The sequence below is a fragment of the Phaseolus vulgaris genome, chromosome 11 (genome assembly GCF_051622355.1).
Source record: "Phaseolus vulgaris cultivar YP4 chromosome 11, ASM5162235v1, whole genome shotgun sequence".
NCBI classification, from domain to species: Eukaryota; Viridiplantae; Streptophyta; class Magnoliopsida; order Fabales; family Fabaceae; genus Phaseolus; species Phaseolus vulgaris.
The window spans coordinates 2,052,138-2,076,803 of record NC_143508.1 but is presented as its reverse complement, the minus strand read 5'-3'; the positions used below and the strand labels follow the sequence as shown (position 1 = coordinate 2,076,803).

At 28.9% G+C, this 24,666-nt stretch overlaps 2 protein-coding genes across 3 annotated transcripts; one reads left to right on the top strand and one right to left on the bottom strand.

The window, feature by feature from the left end:
- Nucleotides 1-373: 373 nt before the first annotated feature.
- On the bottom strand, nucleotides 374-10,789 carry LOC137829225 (early endosome antigen). Of its 2 annotated transcripts, none has more exons than XM_068636023.2 (7): nucleotides 10,505-10,789; nucleotides 6,601-6,702; nucleotides 2,500-5,685; nucleotides 2,110-2,352; nucleotides 1,820-1,978; nucleotides 1,421-1,576; nucleotides 374-1,019 (listed from the first exon to the last, which is right to left on the bottom strand). In XM_068636023.2, exons 2-7 carry the CDS (start codon nucleotides 6,682-6,684, stop codon nucleotides 774-776), a joined length of 4,074 nt encoding a protein of 1,357 aa, XP_068492124.2. In that variant the 5' UTR covers nucleotides 6,685-6,702; nucleotides 10,505-10,789; the 3' UTR covers nucleotides 374-773. The 2 variants fall into 2 exon arrangements, with proteins under 2 accessions (XP_068492124.2, XP_090153131.1); XM_090297005.1 differs by having other exon boundaries at nucleotides 10,372-10,506.
- Nucleotides 10,790-23,649: 12,860 nt separating this feature from the next.
- Nucleotides 23,650-24,351, top strand: LOC137821023 (uncharacterized). Its single transcript, XM_068625435.2, has 2 exons — nucleotides 23,650-23,935; nucleotides 24,020-24,351. Exons 1-2 carry the CDS (start codon nucleotides 23,843-23,845, stop codon nucleotides 24,131-24,133), a joined length of 207 nt encoding a protein of 68 aa, XP_068481536.1. The 5' UTR covers nucleotides 23,650-23,842; the 3' UTR covers nucleotides 24,134-24,351.
- Nucleotides 24,352-24,666: the final 315 nt, after the last annotated feature.

Sequence of the window (24,666 nt, the reverse complement as noted above, 5' to 3'; positions counted from 1 at the left end):
TACTTGAAAAAGGTACAGAACCTGAACCTCTGTTGTGTATAAGTGAATTGATTTTTGAGGATAATATTTAAAGACATTTATATTACATTAACGTGAATTAAGAGATTTCGGACAATCAGTTTAAGTAGGAAACATGCATTATTAGTGAATAAAACCCGTAACAAGGCCAGTTCCAGAAGAATCACAATGAAATATTTAATATATATCAGAAAATGTATGAGAAAGAGGACAAATCACACTAGGTTAAAAACACACTTGTGTTTAGTATTTTTAATGTAATGATTTGATATCACCTACACTCTTATATAATACAGAACAAATACAAAATATAATAGGGCACAGTCCACCCTAATTTAATGCAAATACTGCACCCTAGTAAAAAATATATTTTTCCAGATATTATACATAGAAGAAAGTAAATAAATGTTTACACTATAGTTTAGCCATTCAGGTACAACGTTTTCTAGTTTCCCAAATCCCCCACTCGAGATATCATTTCAGAAGAAAAATGTGCTCCATAGCAAAAACAACTCGAACTCAAATTATTAAAAATTCAAACTATAAATGAAATAAAACATTAACCAACCCCCATTTCTTTTACATAAAATTAAGAATAGGAACGAAAACAAGTTTCTGACCAAACCAGAAGACTTGAGCTTGAAAGCATGCAAAGAAAGCTTTCAATCTGATAGTTAATCTTAATCAACGGAAAGGAGAGAAAAAAGGGGAAAATCACCATGAAAAACAAAAGCAAAAGACATACGCTGCTGATACTAGTAACGCTTCCCAAGAATTATGCCAAAGACAATGGACACAAGAGCTACTCCCAAGATGAACTTCAAATTTATGACAGGCGAATCCTGGCCACTTTGAACATTAGTCTCGGACGACGACGATGTTTGAGCACTTGGTACTTCTGACTTTTTCTTGCTTTTCCTTTTTGATGGAGTCGAGAGGCTTGATCCAATGTCTCTGGATTTCACTTCCAATCCTTCTTTTTTATCAACACCCTCATCACCCTGGAATATTTTTAGAAAATACAAAAAACATGTCATTTGATCACAGAATAATCCTGGACTGGACCTAAACAGTAGACAAGAAGACATTTCTTATGTTGTACTCGAATGTTTTGAACTTTTCATTACACTGACAATGTACAATAGCTAATTTGACTTGGGTCTCCAAATTTCAGCATTCTCCATCATGATTATTATATTCTATAAACATCACCCGAATGCCACCCCTTCTTTCCAAATGAAGCCAATGAAACTATTGCTGAGAAAGTGTTTTGATGGCTTTGTTTTTGTGTTGTTAGGGAAATTGAAATGAATGTAAATCATGTAATTTCTGGCTTTAAAACAACAAGGAAATTATTCAAGGAGAAACACCGGTGGTTGGGAACTTTCGGGAGGAGAATTACCTTAACTGATGATTTATCACTAGCCAGTTGCAATTTCTGCTCTAGATCTGCCACTTGTTTCTGTAAAAGAGAGATATCCTTTTTCTTAATTTCAAGTTCTTCAACAGAATTCTTCAGGGCTATCTCGAGTTCCAACTTCTGAGATTCTGCTCCTTTCTGTATTTTTTTAAAAAGTAAATAAAAACAATCAGTATGATACACAATTGCACACCACTTGCGAGAGTTTTATATTTCTGATAGCAGGCAGAGGTAGATCGACTATATGGGGTGGCCAAAGAGAAAAAGAACACAATGAGGAGAGGATAAGTTCAGATATCTCATTTTTAGCCTTTTTCTTTCAACACATTTTGCTAACATGAACAAAAATATGCAATTCAAGTAAAAGAGTAGATGGGATACCTGGTTAGCAAGAGCATCCCGTGCAAGTTGCAACTCTTTCTCAAGTTCTGCAACCTTTTCATTCAGCACATTTCTATCATTGAATTTTTGTTCATAGTCTACCAGTTTTGAATTTAATTCTGCTTCTCTTTGAGAAGCAGCAGCTTGAACACTTCCAACCTGCAAAGCATCGGATAATCAGCAAAGCTCATTCAATAAAAACAGTCCATTAACAATATTTAGTTCTGATAGGTACTATGCTTCTGAATTTTGCACTCATTTACAAAAAAAATAGGAACTCTCAGTACTACCTCTTCATTTAGTCTAGATGCAGACTTTGTCAGTTGCCCTTCAATTTCCTCCAGCTGTCTTTGCAACACAGATTTCTCAGCAATCTCAATTTTGAGAGTTTCGATCTCAGATCTCAGAGAGCCTTCAATTTTCTGTTGTTCCTTCAACTTCTCTTCAAGGTCAAGTATAAGAGACTGAAGTTCCTTCTTTATATCCTGATTAGTCTCATTGAGCAAGTTCTTCTCATCAATCACTGAAGATAACTGCAAGTTTATATAATTTCATTATCAATTCTCTAATAATCATGGTTTAGACAAAATGATTATTTCAGAAAATTATGTTACCACCAATAGGAATTGAAGAAGGAAAAGTAAATAAATATCAATACGAATAGTCTGTATCTCATGTACCTGTGAATTCAATGTCTGCACCTCTGCACTATGCTTTGTCACTAATTCTTCGATGGCATTCTTCGAGGTGAGTATCTCTTTAACTGTTTCATCCTTCTCAGCAAGTGCTGCAGAGAGTTCTGACTTCAAATCACTTAATTTGGATTCATAGATAGCTATTTCCTGATTAAGCTTTGAGTTTTCATCATTTAGCCCTGAAGTTTCTTTTTCATGGTGGAGTGACTTGCTTTGCAGTTCCTCAATGACAGTTTCAAGGTGCTTTAGTTTTATGAGACTCTCCTCCAGCTCAGCTTTCTGAGTTCCAGAAGTTGCAACTGCTTCACGTGCCTGTTCTTCGAAAAGCTTTATTTGGCCCTCTAGTGTGTTCAGCTTCTCATTCAACTCTTTGCTTTCAGATTCCTTCTCAGTATGCCTCTGTAATGCTTCTTGTAATTGTGATTCTACTTCTAGAATGCGGGATTCATTTGCAGTATGAATTTTAGTGGATTTTGATTGTAAATCATTCAGTTCAGCTATACTGTTCTTATGCGACTCAAGTTCTTGAGTAGTGACATCCTTCTCTGATAGTGCACGGTTCAATGATTCCTCAAGTTCATCAATCTTTGTTCTCAGTTCAATGTTTGTTCCAACCAATAATTCATTTTCAGAAAAAGACTGAGAACTCTTGCTCTCGGCTTCTAAAATTTTCCGTTTCAAATCTTCGTTTTCACTTTCCAAAGCAGCCAGTTTGCTCAAACTCTCTTCAAATTCATTCTTCAAGGTTGTAGACTGTTCCCCATCCAGTGCAATCTGTTCTTCCAAAATCTTAATTTTCTCAAGCAGAGAGTGAACCTCAGAATCCTTCTTGCTGAATTTTTCTATAGCTTCTTGGAGTTTCTGTTCTGAATCTCTTGTCAGAGACTCATGCAACAATTGAAGTTCTGAGTGTCTTGTAGCAGTCTCCTCTATATCTCTTCCTCTTATGATAACATTTTCTTCAGAAGCTTTAAGTTTCTCAATTATATCACTCTCTCTCAATTCAGCAGCCCTGAGATCACTTTCAGTGCTTTGCAATTTACCTTGTGTGAGATTTAAATCATCCCTCAAAATTTCCACTAGATTTTCTTTCTCAGCAAGCTGCTCATTCAAACTGCTAGAAGCATCTTCTAGCTTCTTCTTTTCATCCGTTATTGCATTCAGAGAATCTTCCAACTCCTTTCCTCTTTCATTAGCTGCTTGCAGTGTAATTTCGAGGGTTGAGGTTCGTGCCTGAACTGCCTCAAGTTCTGATGTCAAATTAGACACATCATTGAGGTATTTATTGGCTTGCGCTTCCGAAACACTGCATTTGTCTTCTAATGCGCTTATTTGTTGTTCAAGTTCCTGAATTCTGTATTTCTCTGCTTCAAGTAACAACTCCAACTCACTCACCTTTTTATCAGAATCTTCCAATTTGGAGTGAGAGCTCTGGATTAAATCTTCCAGTTCTCGGCTCCGCTGATGGTTCATACTGGCTCGGTCTTCATGCTCAGAACATTTGTCATTGACTATCTTCAGCTCCTCCTCTAATTGTGAACTCCGCAAAGATGATTTATTCAAGTCTGATTCAAGTTGAACTACCTTTTCCATATACTCTTGCAATTGGCCATTAATAAGATTCTTCTCTTCCTTGTCCTCTTCCAATTTAGCGTTGAGATGGGAGATTTTTTCGGACAATTCAGTCACTTCTCTGTCAGCATCACTGGTTTTCAATTGTAGTAAGTTTAATTGTTGCTCAAGCTCCACGTTCTTCTGCTCTGCTGCTATAAAGCGTGTTTCAAGGTCCCTCAATTGTGTTTTTGCAACTTCTGCAGCTTCAACTGAAGTCTGAATATGTCCCTCAAGTTCAAGGCTCCTTTGAGTAGCAGTAGCTGCAGCAGCTCCAGATTCATTGTGGAGATCTTCCAGCGACTTCACCTTCAGCTCAAGCTCTGCGTTGTTTGAAAGTGCCTGAGATAAAAGAAAATCTGTTTTAAGAAAGTTTTCATCTGATAGCTTTAGTCTTTCCTCCAAATCAGTGGACAACTCCTCAAACTTCTTCGAATTAAGGGTTACATCTTCCAAGGTTGATTCAAGAGTTCCATTTTCTGTTTTAAGTTTAGTCAGCTCCTCTTGTACATTGAGAAACTGTGTTTCCTGATTCTTGAGTGCAACTTCAATTGTTTCCTTCAATTTTTCCTCCTCCAGCAATTTGGACCTTGCAGTTTCCAACTCAAATTTTTTTTCTTGCAGTTCTTCCTTTGTTGAGGCCAGTAGATTTTGAAATGCTGACACGTCTTCCTTTAGCTGTGTTTCTGATGTCTTTATCAGGTTTACTTCCTGGGTCAACTCATCAACTAAAGAGTCCCTTGAAGACAGTCTTTTCTCAACTTCCAACAGCTGTGATTTTGAAAGTGTCAACTCCTCTTGGATAGTAGAAAGTTCAGCAGTGGTTGTTTTAAGTGCTTCTTCAATCTTTTGATTTTCAGAAATCTTATCATAAACACCTTTCAGTTCTTCTTTAAGGGAGGCCATCTCATCTTCCATTCCTTTTGCAGTCAGTTTGGCTTCTTCAAGTAATCTCTCAAATTCTAAGACCTTCTTTCCCTCGGATTCAGCATGTGAACCACTCTGCTTATGAAGCTCCTCGAATTTCCGAGCCTCGTCTGCTGAAAGTTTCAGCTCATCATGCAATTCCTGCATCTTCTTTCTAGAGTGTTCAAGCTCAAGGCTAATATCATCGAATTTTTCCTTCACATTAAGAAGCTCCTTTTGCTTCACTTCTTGACTCTGAAGGGCCTCTTCAAGATTGCTGAGCTGCTGATTATATTTATTCTCGGCTTCAACCACCTGCTCTTGCAATTTCTTGTGACTCAGTTCAAGCTCTTCGTATTTCTTTCCACTTTCCTCCAATTTCTCTTTTGTAACTGAGATCTCTCCCCTCAGATGATTGTTTTCATGCTCAGAGGTCTTCAAAGATTCTGTTAGTCTTTGGAGTTCAACATCAAGTTCCTGTATCTTCTCTTGAGCTTCTAGAAATTCTCTGCTCGGGGAATCTGAGCTTCTTTCAGTTTTGTGGGACTTATCATCTATGGCATTCTCTTCTTTCTCAACTTTTATGAATTCTCCATCCAAGGCACTGTCTTCCTCTTCTTTCTTTACTTCACTTGGCAAACCTCCATTTGTCTCCTGCAATAAGTCAATAAAAAAATGAACATCAAACATTGGTATAGTTTGTACTAAAAGCCTTTGCTACTATAATACTATCAAATATCAACAGTAGACCCAGCAGTGGAACATCTACAAATTTGGAAATATGGTAAATTACTTTACGGAAATCGTATATTAAAAGTTACAGGATATAATCTCAAACAATTGTAAATGGAATAAGAGTCCAGTAAGTGATCATATCACCACTCTAATAATATATGGATACAAAAGCAGTTGTTCAATGATGGAGAGATCAACTAGACAATAATATTTTATGAAATTGTGTATATTTATAAAGTCTTAGTGGTGAACAATTAGAAGATAGACAAATAAAAAATAAAATTAACTCAAGTGCCATCATATGCTTATGATAGAGCAGGATTGCCTATCAAAAAAGTGAAATAGAAGTTCTAAGCAATTTACTAGTATTTGAAATTTATACTAATTGATTTTATCATCAATTATTCAAACAATGTTATAAGTTGTGTGCCTCTTATAACTAAATGACCATCAATTGTTAAACAATCTTATAAGTTCTATGTGTCTTATAATCTATCTGGATACATTTATATCTTTGAAATTTATAAATTTTAAACGAAGTATATAAAAAAAAATAGCATAATCTCTATCATCTAATTCAGTCCTCGTCTCCTATACTAATAATTCAATCCCATCTCCACAAGCACGCAGTTATTGAGTAAAAAAGGAAGTAGGTGTGTGCAATCTGCATTCCATAAAAATATTCAATTGGAAATAGATGCCTACTGACCAGTGCAATAACGATAACACTGCAACATATGATGCTAAGAAAAGCTTTAGAAAGAACTTTTAACTCGAGACTACTTTATACAAAAAGAAAATTCTAAAATAACGAGTGCAAGAAGAAAATGATACCTTGATACTGTCATTGTTATGATCTGCCTCCACAACAACCTTTGTTCCTGGAACTTCTGATATGACTTTGGTCTCTTCTTCCATGTTGCTTCTTTATATTGACTGCTTTACAAGAAAAGAAGACACTAGAGGAATTTAGATGTAGTTGTTTGTTGTTGAGGTACTTAATTCACTTTCCCTTAAATGTGATAAAAGAAAGTGGATAAAAGAAGAACAAGAAAAATAGAAGGGTTTGTTGACCTGAACACTATTATTTTCATTATCATTATACCATACAAATAAAAAGAACATTAAGGTGAAAATGTTTATAAAAATAAACAAGTTTAGGTTAATATGTTAATTTACTTTTTTTAAGATGAAATGAGAAATATTTATTAAAACGACAAAAATGCTCTCTCTCCTTCCTCCTCCAAAACATAACTCTCAAACTCTAAAAGAGATTTAACATAATCTTACTAAAAGAAAAATGTAACTAGTACAACAAATTATGCAATAAAAATGTATGACATGTAATTATTAATGGGATAAAAAATATTCTTATATAAATATAAATGACTCTACAGATAACATAATTCTTCTTGCTACCTCCATCCCAAAATAATTGTCGTTTTAACATTTGAAATTTGTCCCTTAGTTTTTGAAGAGATACTCAAATATCAATTCTAATATTGTCTATAATAGATCAGTTGTTTTGAAAGACTGAGTAATGCGAAGTCAAAAGTCAAGAGAGAGAACAAGGATATTTTAGTATATATATTACTAATAAATATCTAAAAATAGGTAATTTTTAAATATGTGAAACAACCTCAGACATACTATGCCATGGAGGCAGTAATAGATTTGAGTTCCCTTGAGAAAGTTATGACAACAAATACCAAAAATATAATCATTCCAGTTTTTAAGGCATCCTCATTCATGAATTCATTGTCATGATAGTTTTCCCACATGACACAATAAATGAGCTCAATAAGAATATGAAGTTTATATGAAAAAAATGTTATTAGCTAACTTTTCTCCATAAATAAATAATTCGCATTCCCCATATAAATAATGCTATTCCTCTATAATTTGTACTAAAATGGAGAACTTAATGCTACAAAGATCGAGCTAATCACAAGAGCAAGCATCACTATATATGGGTCAATGACACTTAATAGAAGGTAAAAACAACAAATGATACTCAGGTGAGTTTGTCATAAGATTTTTGTTTTAGTTGTTTAGAATTTGGAAAAAAATAATGTAAGTTGAGTTAAAAAAAATAATATTGAATTTTTTATGAAATTATTTGTATTAGATAATTTAATATGATAAATAAATAAATAATAAAATGTTGTTCTTAACTATAAGAAATTTACATAGATATTTTAAAAGTATTTATGTCCAACAAATTCTAATCATTCTTAAAGGTTATAACTATAATTATATAATAATTCATAATTTAAAAGAATTATAATTTTCATATAAGAAAAAACTCAAATGAATTCGTCAAATATTAATCAATTAGATAAATTATACTTCTTATAATTATACTACTGAAGTTATCACGTATATATTTCCATGCACATTAAATTTATCCCTAACATGTGTCAAAAAAAAAGTAATACTGACACTATTCATAATTAATTGATGACAAAGATTAACAGATGACTAATATCACTAAAGAAATTTGAATAATATTTTTATTTAAAAAAATTATCAATACCCTTTTCATTACATATTTTCTAGTAAAAGGTTTTTAATGTTAATTTATTAGTAGTTAATGGATTTGTGACACTGGTCAATCAACCCCTTAATTATATTAACTACACATGCAAAAGATCTGATCTGGTTACTGGTTTTGTGAAGGATTGAAGATGCCATGTGGGGTCCCCAATGCTGTCTTACAGCTTGATCTCACACATAAGACATTTCCATGTCCATCACCCACCCATACCACCAATACCATACCATGGCTTTATAATCCCCTCATAGCTTTGGGTCCATTCTCCAAATTTTTTTCTACTTTTGTTCAAAATTAAATTTACCAATATAACTTTTCAACATAAAAAAGAAAAAATACATCTGGAACGTTGGTTGGGCATAAACATCCCGGGACCCAAAGATCCAACATTCAAAGATAAAAAATGAATCACAGAATTTGCTAATATCTATGATATATGAGTAGGACCACTTTTGATAGTTGGCTAAAAAGCCCCCACCAACACTTTCCTTTCCTATAGCAAAGCCAAACATATCATATTTAGTTATGTCTTTTAAAATTTAAATAAAGATATACACGGCAAAGTTAAAGCGCGTTAATTTCACTATCTTTTGTTAATTTCACTATCTTTTCGGTACCCCTAACTCTCACTTCTTTCATTAGCGCTAACTCATAATCACTTTTACTGTAAATTGTAATCATCTGCGCTCTTCACGATGATACTTTCTTTAATTTCAAAATTCAATTTAATAAAAACTTTATTGTTATTTATATTGCAATAATTAAATTTTAAAAAGTATACTTTTATTTAGTTACATGGTACCCAATAACTAGTTGAGTAAATTTTTTAAGTAGAGTTAGACTTTTAAAAAAAAAACCATAAACCAATTAAAATTTACTATGAATATTTTTTAAAAAAATTTAAAAAAGTTAACACTGCTAATCAATTATAATTAAATTTTTATTTGTAGTTATGATTATTGAATTACAATAGTTGTGTAAGAATAAATAACTAAAATCCAGTGGAAGTTGTGTTTATCAGCATAATAAAACAGAAGTGTTGATAATTCACTGTTATAGAAAAATAGCTCTTTGTTTTACTTGATCCTTGTTGTATGTTTAGTCACATAAAAAGGTTTTTAATAAAACTTTCAAATTCCTTAAAACAAAATCCTCCTTAGTTGGCTAGTTGCAAAAGGACAAACTTAGTCAGTAAAAGTGGAGGTCAGAATGGTGATTTACCAAAAAGATTAAGGGTAGTTGTGAACTTTAGGAATAAAAAATTAGAAACAAAAGTGAGACTGGCAGGGGCTGAGATTCCTGAGAAGGCCTTTTAAACAGCAGGCAATACAGTGACAGTTATTTTTGAACTAATGCCTTTTTTTTATCCTCTACCCCTGCTTCTTCATGCAGTATCAAACATATATTTACCATTAAATTCAATAAAACAAGATCTAAAAAGGATATCAAAATCAGAGTATATAAAATATATTAAAAAAATCACCACCTAATGTGTGAAAGCTATAGAAACTTTTAGTTTTTTCTAATTTCTACAGAAACGTCTCACCAGAAATCGGCTGATTGTCTCCACCGAGATCCATCTCCAGATCAAAACCAATATTCTCGATAAAGAAGCAAAAAATGTGACACTTATAAAAAAAAATTAAAAACTCAAATCGAACATTGAAAAAACACAAGAACAAAAGTTAGAGATGAAAATTGAAAGATTAAACTAATTAAACTCAGCACGATCGGCTAAAAACATTCACTATCTCTGATCAGAGCAGTGAAACACTCTTCATCGCAACAGAATATACAGAACAGCTCAGAATCATTGATCATGTAAAGCCAAATTGATAGATAAATAAGTTCCGATCGCGCTGAATACCGATCGTCTCAAACATCAAACAGACAAATTAAGATTGCATGATAAGATCAAGCGGAGAAATAAGATTGCATGATAAGATCAAGCAGAGAAATAAAATTGCATGCGAAGAAGAAGAATGAAAAGATAACACAGCAGCAGCGCTTTAGATGCAGAGAAAGAAGAAAGAAGAAACAGAGAGAATAACCGAAAACATAAGGTGGAAGGCAGCAACAACTAGGGTGGTTAGTCAATTCATCGGGCGTGATAAACCCACACGCAACTATATATGATTAGATGAGTAAGGAAAGGGGAAAGAAAGAGAGAGAGAGAATTCTTGCCTGGGAAAAGTTTCTTTGCTTTGGTTTGGTTGCAGAAAACGTTTAGAATTTGTTTGAATCTGAAAAATAAAAAATAATTGAAAATGGAGATGAAGTGGTGTGATAATGGAAATTGAGAAAATGAAGAAGAATGAGAGAGAAAGAGAGGGGTATATAAGTGAAGTGAAAGGAGATGAGAGAAGAGTGTTGTTTTCTTTTTCTCTTTCTTTTTCAGCGTTGAGACAATGCTTGGTGGGGTCATGTAACAGCCAATCCGGCACATAAGTGGGTGGCGCCGCTAGTTTTGATATTGCCACACTTTTTCCACTTATTTACCAAATTCCAATCCTAAATATTTCTTTTCTTTTTCTACTATAGTCAAGTCAAATATTATCTTTTAATTCCATTATTTTATTTTTCTTTTCTGAACTTCTAGATTAGTGGTATTTAGAACTAATTAAAAATTATAAAATAATAATATAAAAGAATATAATTGCACAAGAGTTATTATATAAATTTAATAAAAATGAAGTTGAATTCAATCTTAAAAAAAAACAGTTTGTACAGAAAAGTTCACATATAATATAAGACATATAAAACAGCGTTGAATCTATTAAATTAAAAATAAAACAGCTAATAAATTAATTTATAATTATAAAATGCATAAAAAATATAATTACATAAATTTTATTATATAAATAATATTTATAATTTTAAACAAAATAAATATTGTCATGTAATTATAATTTTAAATTTAAAAATAATTAATATTTTAATAAATTAGTTAATATATTTTGTTTATTTTTAAAGTTATATATTTATTATTATTTGAGCAATTTTTGGGGTGACTTTCAATTCGTTCAATATCATTTTTTTTATGTTTAACCAAATTGAGATGCAAATTTTTGGATGTTTAATGTCTCAAATTCACTTAGCGTCACCCAACACCTTGCATTCAATGCCGCTAACATCAACGTAAGTACCCTAAGTTCAAGCTCTAGCTTAGTTGTTTTCACAACTTATTTTCGCTCAACTACCTTTTCTTTTCTTTTCTAAAGGCTATAAAATTGAATTAAATCTTATAAAAATTTATCATTTTATAAATTGTAAATGATTACAACTTTATAAGACCTACATTTGATTAAATTCATGCAATTTAAGTGTTTAAAAGAAGTAAATGTAACATTTATCAAAATATAAATCAAATACTAGTTATATATTAAGTTGATTTGGGACATTTTAAATGTGAAGTGATTAATGTTGATATTTTTTAATTATTTTAAAACTATAAATTTTTATGTGATTGAATTTTATGTTGATGAGTGCGATGAATTGTAAATTATGTAGAATGTGATCGAGACATAGTATTTTCAATGAGGAAATACGGTACTGAGATGGTTAGAATGTGAATTAATTAGGGATTCGTCTAAAAGAGATATCTGACTCTATTAGTATATTAGAATCACACAGATGAAGATTATTAGGAGATGATAGTCGAAGGAGGTTCATATGACCGAGTCTAGAGTTTGAAAAATAACTAATCAGAATACATCATATGGACTGACATACAAGTTGAATGGATTCATATGTTTCTGTGAAGAGATTTATCAGCGTGAGTAGTATGATGTGTGGAGAGATTCCTTAATATGAGTGGTATGACAGGTGCGGATCTTTAAGTCTAAATTAATTTATGAGTCTTCTTGAAGTATGGTCAAATGTCTATGTACGAATGTAAGTAGATTTCTAACATGAATAAAGTGGAACGTAAGATATTTGTAAACACTCATTGTTTAAAACATGAAATTGCATGAAATGTGATTATTCATATGTTTATGATTGTATTTATTGAATTGGATTCATATGTTATATTGAAAGTCTTTAAGATACTAGTTTACCCTACTTTCTATCTGTGTTGTTTTAAAAATATGTAATGATCATGATTTACATAATAATAAATGTTTATATATAATGAATCTAAACAGTAAAGAAACAAAGAGTAACATAAAAATTAAAATGAATATTTTATTTTAAAATATATATATATATATTTAAAAATATCTATATAAACAAATAATATTTTATAATATAATATTGTAGATAAATTATATGTACAAATGTATTAAATTGCATTATATAACTACTAGGTAAGGTAAAAGAGATGTTACATTCAAAAACTAAATGTATTTTGTTTATGTAAGGTCTTACTAACTTTTAATTCACGGTGGTTTTAAAAATTTTAAAATATTTTTTCTTCACATATTATTTAATTTTAAAATATTATATCATAACAAAATCATTTCTAAATTATATTTAAATAATAATAATAATAATAATAATAATAATAATAATAATAATAATAATAATAACATAAATTATTGTATCAGTAATAATAATGATAATAATCAAAATCTTAATAACAATATTCTTATTAATGATCATAAAATAATACAATCATTTATTTCATATAAAGAATTATAATTGACTTGATAATATTTTAACATATTTAAATTTAAATTAAAAAAATATCATATTTAAAATTAAGTTCGATTGTTTTTTTTTAATAAAAAACCACCTGAAGTACAATCTTAAGTTCGATTATCTTTAACAATATTAATAATTATCATAATAACACTAATAATATTCATAAATAATAAAAATAATCATAATAAATAATAAAAAAAATATAATTAGTTTGTTTTAAAGTGAATTCTTAATCATTAATACAGAAAAAAAAAACCACCTATTTATTTTTTCTAAATAAGAAGTCTATTTGATTGTATATAAATTTAATGCACCACTACCAGAAAAAAAAAACATGCACTGGTGTATGTTTTAATAAATCACACTTTTATTTATTATGTGAAATTGGTAAGAAAGACACATTAATTATTTAGATGAAATAGCAATAATCTATTTTATCATTAACATTAATGAATGGTAAAGAAATAAAATATATCATTGAGTTAAACCTTAAATCTTAAATGCTGATAAAAAAAGTTACACCTTAAATACCATATAGTAAATGTAAAATGATATTCTTTAACTAATAAAGAATGTTCATATTTATTTCTTTCTCAGTACCATCAATTTCATTTTCTAATGGTGATATTTGTTGAATTCCTTATAATGACCTTATCTGGGAGTAATGTTCAAAAAGCAAATAAGGTAATATGTTCTTATCAAGATAAGATGTGAAGTTATAAAACAATTTATTACTTTCCTAATTATAGTTATTACATTATAAATTTATAAAAATTGAAATTTTATTGAATTATTATATGATGTAAATTTAAAAGTATTTAATTATTTATTTTGTTAGATAAATAAATAAATTATTTTTGTAAAGGTGAATTATTATATTTTTTTGACAAAAAATACTATTATTATAATAACTATTGAAATAAAAAAATATTATTAATTTATTAAAATATTTTTATTAAAAATATTTATTATTATTAAAAAATCATTAAAAAAATAAAAAAATAATTAATTATTATATTAAATAAATTATATACTATATTAGAGACTAAAAAAAATATTAAAATTTATATTAATTTCTATTATTGATAAACAGTTTATAAATTAATATTTAATTAACTATTATTTAAATTAATTTAATAATTAAAATTTAGTAGTCAATTAAATATTAATACTATTTATTTGGATATTAATAATTTTTATAGTTTCTAAAATTAATTTTTATTTAATGATTTTTTAAGTGTGTTGTATGTAATATTTTTAATGAAAAGAATTATTTAAATTTAGAAAAATACTTATTTAAAGAATAAAAGTGTACGAAATTTTTTTTTTTTTCAAAATTTAAATTTCTACAAATATTTTAATTTTTTTTAATTTAAAATAAAAGTTATTAAATTTATTATACTTTAATGTTATATCTTATAATAAGCACTGTCATTACAGCTTCTTCACTTCAAGATTTTGTATAAAAATAAAAATATGGCGATTATATAAAAATAATAGTTAATAATTTGTAATATGCAGTTATTTTAGTATATAAATCATTAATATTTATTTTTTATTGTTTATAATTTTAAATTATAACTAAAGATAAAATAGGAATATAAAATATTTCAAAAAAATAATTCCTCATTGTATATTTTATAAATTTTCTAAATTAGACGAGAGATTAATAATAGACTCTAGTTGCTTTTTAAAGTTAAAAATCTAAATCTGTAATTAGAAACTTATAAGAATTAAAATTGCATATTCTTAAAATTATGCAGAGAAAAAAATATTTAAGTCATTACTTTATTTCCGTTTTCAATCACTTTAATTACTCAAGATTATTTCAGTTCAGCTATAACAATAACAATAATAAATATATCACATACTAAAAAAACTTGCTAAAATAATTCATTTTAATAGATATATTGTTTTAATTTAGAAAAAAAAGGATAATTTATTAAATGATAGAGAATAAAAGTTACTTACAATACTACAAAATGCTGGCCCTGGTGTTTCAATTCAATTTTAGAATTTTATTTTTGATCACTTGTTAAATGCATATTTATTAAGGTAAAACTCTAAATTTGTCAGGGAAACACCTCATAGGTGGAATTAAAATATTTTAAACTATTAGTATTACATTTTTACAACCTAATAAAATAGAAAAATTCACAACTTCTTAACCAAAATATAAAAGAAAAAAAACTAATTTTATTCGACAAAGGTTCACATACTTCCATTATTATTATAAATAAAAAGAATAGCAATTTCTTATTGTTAATTCAAACCAAAACCATTTATCCACATATAATTAATAATAATACCAAAAACTAAGGAGAACGAGAGTTCGTTCTTGGAATCATTCTTCCTTCCTCATAAATGGTATCAATGTTTCAACAACAATCTATTGAGATAATGTCATTAGGGTTAATCATCGCATTCAAGATATTGTTCTCTTTGGAACTTGGAACTTCATCACGGTTGTATCCTTAAAAGACGTCTTATGATGTAAAAAATGAATATATATTTAAATTGTCACTTGTCTCGACTCCTAAGCAATGTGATATTATTAGACGCATTAGAATACGCCTCCCAGTTGAAGGAGATAACATTGTTAGGGTCAATTATCGCATTTGAGGTATTATCCTCTTTAGAGCTTGAAGTTACACGGAGATTTTGTTCTTAAAGACGCCATAGGAGGGGTTAAAGAAGGAACATATATTTAAATTATCCCTGGTCTCGACTTTTAAGCGAGAGACTATTAGACGTACCAGAACTAGCCTTCTAGTTAAGGGCTAGGGGAATGAGAGTTTGTCTCTGGAACCGTTTTCCATTCCCACAATCGACGTAAAAATTTTGATCTCAGATATATTAAGATAACATTGTTAGGGTCAACTACCACATCCAAAATATTGTTCACTTTGAAGCTCATAGCTCTATCATGATTTTATCCTTTAAAAGTGTCTTAGAGGATTAAAGAAAAAATGTGTATTTAAATTATTTCAACAACCTCGATTCTTAAATGTTGTTGTTGGAGATCCCACATCGACTAGAGATTAGAGTCTTTCATAGTATATAAGTGGGTGCAAACCTCACCTCATGAGTCGATTTTATGGGGTTGAGATTTGCATCCACTTATATACAATGAAATGCTCTAATCTCTAGTCAATGTGGGATCTCCAACAGTTGTGGAACTATTAAGTGTATTGAAATAATTTTTAATTATTTTTCTTTTTTGAAATTTATTTTATTTTATTTATTAATGAGAGAGTATTAGTGAGGTAATGGTGAAATGAGGATAACTAATAATCAGTCAGAATTTTAATTAAAATAAGTTTAAATCAGAGTTGAATAGATTAATATATGCTAGATTATTTTATAATGACATATTCATGATTTAGACATCTTAGAAACAAGATTTTTTTTTTAGTTTTTAAAGTAATTATTTGAAGAACACAAGAATATAAAATGAGCTAATAATTTCATTTTATTTTGAGTTGATTTTGAATTTTGTATAAAGTTAATATCAAATGAATTATGATGAGTTAGTGTATTACAAATTCAATTATACCTTGAGACAATTAAAGTAGTATTAATTATACCTTAGACAACTAAAGTAGTCTTTTTTTTATATGATTAATATTTTACTAATGCATATTTAATTTGGTTGTATTTTTTGTTATTTTGTTTGTGTTATACCATGTCAAGTTTGAAAAAACAAAGCTTTATTCGTCTAAGTATAAGTGACAAAACAGATCAATCTGTCTGTTTTAGTGTTCGTCAAGGTGAATTGGTTTGTTAAAGTTACACGAATTGAAATTGATAATTTGTCTTGTCATAAGATAAGTTGGTGGATTAACAGTTGATCTGTTATTTTTTATATTTTTTCAATTTTTGTAATTTTTTCTTTTGATTTTTTTTATAGTTATTGATATTATTTTTTTACAATAAAAATATAATGAATAACAATAAAATTAAATTAAACTTTAATATTATAATCGAAGAATGTTTAATGTCTAACAAAATAAAATAAATAATATTTCAATAAATCAAATGATGTGTACAAAATTAATATAAATAAAATTCTACATAAAACATTGATCATCGTCGATTTAAATTTTAAAAAACATGAAATTCATCTTTAAAAATATAAAAAATAATAAATAAATAAAAACTAACAAACCTGCTATTCTCTCTCCCACTTGTACTTATTATAAAGTGGACTTTAAACTTAACTCAATCCCATAAAACTGACTCTTGGGATGAGGTTTGCACCCACTTAATACAATGAATTGTTCTCATTTCTAATCGATGTGTGATCTCCAACAATACTCTATCAAATTAGACAAACTGAATTAGTACAAACTGACCCACTTGACAAGTCCGTTTTGCCATCCTAATGACAAGTATAATTATTCAAAAAAATAAGAAAAAGTCATACTAAATTTATTTTTTGAAAACCAAATTACCCTTAAAAATAAGCAGTTTGAAGTGTCTTTTCATATTGTAGTTACATGAAAATAACATTTTGTTTTTAATAATATGTGGTTAATTTTTTGCAAATAAAAATGAAAGAATATTATACATTGGTATTTGAAGTGATGTAATAGAAGTTTGGTGTGGGTTTGATTATTAAGAGTGAAATGAGAAATGAAAAGTAATGGCTTTTTGGTCTCAAAGTGGCGGCCACAGACAACCGACCAAACCGCCCTCCATATGCGTGCAAACACGAACACCATTGTCTTTTCTTTTGAAAGAATCAATGCCCAACACTATATTTTATTCTTGTTGCTATCAACTAACTATTCAAGGAACACTCTACTTTTTCTTTCTTACATATAAAACTGCAATTTATTTATTTTTTAATTACTTTAAATAATTAAAAAAAAGTGTTGGAAATCACGAGAGATTACAGTCTTTCACTGTATATAAGTGAGTGTAAACCTCAATCTTATGAGCCGATTTTATGGGATTGAGTTAAGTTTATAGTCCACTTCATAATAAAAAGTTTAAAACATATATGACATCATGCACTTAAAAAATTGAATTAGATCTATGATATCATCTTTGTTTTTTTTTTTTGTTATGTAACAAATTTCTTTATAAATGCTAATACTATTCACTATGCTTGTTAAATTATTGTTAGTTTAATAAAATTTTACACTTAATACGAATTTTCAATTATTCTATAAGAAAGGAAGAAGTCAAACTATTTGTGCGACTAATTGTGTCAAACATTAGTTGTAACGAACACAGTAGAGAAAATCAAATTGAAATATTAATAGGTATGTAATCAAACATTGAATTCACTTCGTTGTTAGAGATAGTTGTATTATATGTGTTTATTTTTTGATAACTTTATCAAAAACATTAAATGTATATTATAGGAGAAATAATTATTTGTAGATAACAAACTATTTTTTATAATAATAAAGGTATAAAATACATTACAAATATTTTGTTTAGATTTGAAAACAGATATGGGAGAGTAAATTTGAGATGATTTAAGAAAATGTAAAAAAAATGATATTACAAGAAAATCGTTAAATAAAAACTAATTTTAGAGACCAAACTAATTAATTATTATTTAACTAAAATAAAGACCATCTTATAAATTAAAAAAGTTATTGATATTTAAAGTAGTTTTCTATTATTAATAAAAATTTATAAAATAATTTCTAAATTAGTATCTAACCATTAGCTACCAATGTTTTAATTGCTTATTACTCCATGTTTTAAATTAGTTTCTATTAATATTTTATAGACTAATTTAGAAACTAAAATATTAATAGCTAAAACTTTGATAGCTAATTTAGATATCAATTTTGAAATTATTTTATATTTTTTATTAATAATAGAAACCACTTTAAATATTAATAATTTTTTACTCTCTAAAATAATATTTAATTTAGTCGATAAATTGATTAATTATTTTTTGTCTTTAAATTTGATTTTAATTTAATAATTTTCTTGTAATATGAGGTTATTTGAACCAAGATAAATATAATAAAAATATAAGAATGTGTAAATAACGTGATAAATGTGAATGATATTGTTTTTAAATAGCCTTATTATTAAATTTAAACAATATTCTCAACAAATATAATTTAGGAAATAGATTTTTTACTGTATAAAAAATAAATAAATAAAATAAATTTAACTACTGTTCTTATTAAGCATAGAAGTAGTTGAATGTTTTAGAATTCATTAAAAAGACAATATATACCTTGATTAACCTAAATCCCACTAGGCTTGCAATATAAAAAAATTGTATGAAAAAAAGAAGAAGTAGATCATTATCACTGCACATAATGGCAGAATGTGATAACATCACTATTCATAGGAGGTGATTTAATTGTAAAGCCAAGTTGGGGTTTTTTATGGTACAAAAATAAATATAAAATTAATTGAGAAAAATGAAAGGTGACCATACTAAATAGACAACTAAGTATATCTAACTTTATTTTATTTTTTGTGTGAAACAAAAGATAGAAAGACGGTTCTCTGAAAAGCAATTCCACCACACCACACCTTGGGAAAAGCAGAAATGATTGAATGAAGTCAGATTTTGGTATTTTTATTAGCTCGTCTTCTCCATTTTCATATTCATATTCTTTCGATTATTAGTCTGTTATTAAATTAAATAAATTTGACTAATCATCATTAATTATTCATCTGCGTTTTGTTCAGAGGTTATTTTTTACCTTTGTCGATAAACTTTTTTCAAAAGTAGATGGTGATGTTCTTACTCTTCAATAGATTATTTAAATAATACAATATTGCGACTAAAGAACAAGTCATAGTAGATAGTTACTAAAAATGGGTAGATTTTGATTCGATTAATGTATGGTACAAAACTTTTCTACGTACAAATTATGAATGAATTTCTACTCACGTATTATATGGTTTCAAATTTATTTTTTTTTACACGATCAATTGACCCCAAAAAACATTTCAAAATATTTCGAGTCAAAATATTAATTTTAGGAGGTTCAGATGTTGTTTGATGCAAAGTGTTCGCATTAACACTTTTTGGAACTGCTTTAGTGATTCGGCGATACTTTGAATGGAACGACCACTTTTTTTTAAAAAAATTCATACATATTCATCGAACAATTTGCATCAAATACATTAAAATTCCCAAAAACAATTGACCACTTCGATATAAAAAAATTGTCCCTAAAAGACTTAATTATTTTTGTGATACCACAATCCACATTCATCCACCCAATGAAGAAATGTTTGCAAATTCCTTTGTAAAAAGTCTTTAAGTGAGTCACTCTTTTGCAACCAAGTTGAAACCATGACTGAGATCTAGGTCAAAGCTTCATTTCATATTGAAGCCAATGAGGTGTTGAGACAGAAAAGGGCAAAAAAAAACAAGCACTATCAAGTTCTTATGAAAGTAAGAGATGCATACAAAGATTTGGCCTATGAAAGATGATACGACTTTAGTTAGACGATCAATAGACACATTTTGTGTCTTGTACATCACCCAAAGGCGAAGTAGTAGTCGTCATCCGCTATTGATCTCCTAAAAAGAGGTTCTGGCATACATGGAAGTAAGCATGAAGCTTCAATTACCATAATCAACTAAATGTACCTTTGGACCAACTATGATTACTGATGTGAATTTCACTGTGCTCATGGACACATCACCGAGGGATGTTATGTTTGGTGGTTTAACTCGCCAAACTGGCAGGAGAAGGTCGCTTGCGTCATTATGAAGAAAATTCATCATGGAACTTATGAGTGGATACCTACCAAACTCATCGCTCAACGGTTGAGGAACATGAGAATCACATCCTAAGAAATTTCAACACCATCTCAGGAGGGTTCGTAGGGGGAGGGGGAAGGGCACTAGTTCGAGTAGGAAATGATACTCCCCGACAGTATTTGTCTTTGAAAGCAAGAGGATAATCGTCTCCTCTCACTCTTTCTTTTTTTTTATGTCAACCTCGAGGATGTTGCACCCCATGATATTGATTAAGTGGTAGTATTGGTAGTCATGATGGGATGCAAAACATGCATAAGGTCCTGATCAACCAAGGCAAGCTTGACAAACTTCATTTTTTAGACACATTTGTAGGATTGCAAGTCCCAAGAGACCAATTGAAGTCATTTGATGGAGTTTTAGTTGGCTTCTCGAGCGAGTAGGTAGAAGTATGAGGGTACACCTACCTTCAAATGGGGATTCGACTAGCACCATTATGGTCAAATATATTATAGTCAATGTCCCGTTCATAAACAACATTTTCCTTGAGTGACCCTTCTTGAATAAATTAGGGGTTGTTGCGTCTTCAGTACATTTAAATGTCTAATTCCAATCTCTGAAGGGTAAGTTGTAACCATGAGAGTCGACAAAAAGATAGACCATAAGTGTCATGAAAATAGTTTCAACATTCATCAGAGTACTTATTCGGTTTCTCACTCCTCTAATGTCAACAATTTGGATCTTGACCCGCGCATCATTTATGAGGATCGGGGTCGCAACCAATAGGTGATGTCAAAGAATGTGAACAATAGGTGTTGCCCTGTATGAACAATTTGAGAACGAGATAATAAGGTTAGTAAAAGCAAACTTACACACCTTTACGTGAACGAATTTTTAGATGCCCAGCATAAATCCTAATTCCTGCCATCAATTAATCATGGACCAAGGGCGAAACATTTGTTTAGAGAATAAATAAATTTGGTAATGGTTAGAAAAGTAAGCGAGAAATGAAAGATGTGTGTAGATTTTACGAATGTAAACAATGCATACTCAAATGACTTGTACCCCTTATCAAACATTAATGTTTTGGTTGGTAATGCATCGAGATACGAGTTACATAATTTTATAGATGTATATTCAGGATATAACTAGATTTGAATACATCCGTTGGATAAGAAAAAAACAAATTTTATGGTAGAAGGGGTCAACTACTATTCGGGTAATGTTGTTTAGGTTAAAAAATGATAGAGCAACTTACCAAAATGTGATGGATACAATTCTACGACAAATGTTAGGTATAAACATGGAAACATATGTAGACGACATGGTAGTCACCTATACCTACACCCCAATCATAAAGTCGACCTATAAGAGTTGTTCGCCACCATTTAGTTGCTATCAGCTTAAACATAACCAAAAAATATGTGTTTTTAAGGTAAAGGTTGGTAAATTCCTAGGCTTCCTTTTTATAGAACATGAAATCAAGACAAATCCAGAAAAAGTGCGTGATATCATTAACATGGAGAGTTCGAACAACATAAAAGAAGTACAAAGATTGATTGGGTGAATGGTCACCTTATCAGGCTTCCTCTTTAAAGGAGGTGATAAAGGGTTTCCATATTTTCAATGTCTTCAAAACAATGACCACTTTGTATGGACGACACAATGCCAAGTCCTCATAAAGCTGATAAAGCATAAACCATTACAAATATATATTATTATGATAGATCAGATAATTAACCCGATTCTCGTGTAAGAGATAGAAGAAGAGCATAGACCGTTATATTTTATTAGCAAGGTACACAAAATCACAATGGTCTCCAACTATCTCGATAAACTAGTTATACACTACTCTAAACTCAAGTGAAATATGAAAAAAAAAGTTATAAATTTTTCTTATTCAAGTATATTTGAATCTTACATTTAGGTAAAATGAAAAAAAAAACAAGGGATTCGTCTTGTATTCAAAATGAATAAAAAATAAAGTTTGAAAAATCAAAATAAAAAAAAATGTTTGAAACTTTCAAGATCATATATATATATATATATATATATATTAAATGACTAAGATGACATCAACGTTTCATTAAGCTCCATCTCTGTACAGTAACAAAACTATATGTCAAATTAGGTCAACATTTTGCCAATAATTTGTTCTGAAATTAGGTCAGCATCTTATTAATATGACGGTACACATAATAATAATAATGGAAAAACGTTGACATGATAAGAGATATTATAAATAAATAAAATTTAGTTTCTATTGATAAGATAATTATTTATTTATTTACATCATTAATTATTTCTCTAAAATATTATTAATTAGTTAATAAAAGCATTCTAGGCTTGAAAAATAAACCAGTTTTTAGTTATTGTCCTCGTAAGTTCATTTATTTATGTATTATTTCTCAAAAAATTGGAAAAATCCGGTTTCTTATCCTTATAAAATCAACCAAGCTCTTTTGAAAATGTGTTTTTAATAATAATTGATTTATGTGAAGAAGAAATAAGAGTTGCCACTTGACTGACTTATCAGAAAAGACGGTTTCGTCCTATCATAAATTTGGGATACATGTTATTCTCTCACTTTTATAAATTTACTTCAAAAATGTTTTCCTGTAATTACATGTATAAGTTTTTTCTAAATTTATAATTAACTTCCATATTATCTAATTTATTTATAAGTTTTTTTTAAAGATATGTAATTCAAAAAAAAAATTCAGATGCGTCATTTTTTAACCCAAAATATCATTTTTCTAAAAATATATTTTGAATTACATAATTCATAAATTATTTTCAGATTGTATAATCCGAAATATCATTTTTTAAAAATAGATTCTGTATTATTTAATTTATAAATTATTTCTGAATTTGAGATTAATTTTCGGATTAGGTAATAAAGAATATATAATTTTTTTAAATTATAATTTATAAAAGTGACACTAAAAGGATAAAATAAATGTTTTCAAGTTTTGTTTGTGGGTGAAAAATCATATAGAGGTGCAGAAAGAAACAGTCATCACGGAAGAGGCAAGGGTTTTGCATATACACTGTAAAAGTGGAACTGTAGAGTGGAAGCATATCCAATATCTTATCTCATCTTCTTCATTATCATATACCCTTTATTCAGAATCACTCAAATAAAAGTAACCACACTCTTCAGAAAGATAAAGAGAAACATGGATGGGTTACAAATAGCTCTACCCATTCTGGGAGTTGTTGCTGCTGCAGCTGTTACCTTCTATGCAGTGAGCTTTTCTGAGCTCAGAGAGGTACTTCGTTACTTTCACCTTTTCCCTATCAACCCCACTTTAAATTCTTTGCTTTAATTTCATTTGCAATGTTAATTTGCACAGAAATCATTTCAAGATTTGGAAGAATCTGAATATGAAGATGGAGTTTTTAGGCCATCTCCTAGCTCCAGGGAGAGGCGTGCCAGAAGACAAGCCAACAAAATTAATAAGAAATGACTTCATTAAGAATGTGTTTAGATTTAAGTAAAAAGTGTTTTTAATTACAAACATGAATGGATTTTTAGTATAAAACACTCTCAAAGGTTGTTGCAACTTTGTATCTAAACTCTGCTTTTCCCAAAGTTCATAGTTTGGTGGCATTTCCTTTTCGTTCGTGTTTTGTTATTTAATTTGTATTTATTCAATGAGATGTTTCAGCGTGAAACTTGTTATTATGTGGTTGTAAGTGTTATTCTTAACAACGAGGATTAACATCTAGTATAATAAACAGATATCATAATCATAGTATAAAAAATTTAATTTTATTAATTTTGTTAGAACTTTGTTAATAATTGATGTAATTCAATACCTATTTGATAGCTATGGCATGTTTATCAAATGAAAAATTATCATTAATATGTAATAATTTTAAAAACTTTGCCCTTTTTTTATATTAACGTTATTTTATTTAATAAACAAACGATATACCTAATATGTTGAAGATTTAATTTTTTTTCTAAACACAAAATATAAATATTTATTGTAATAAA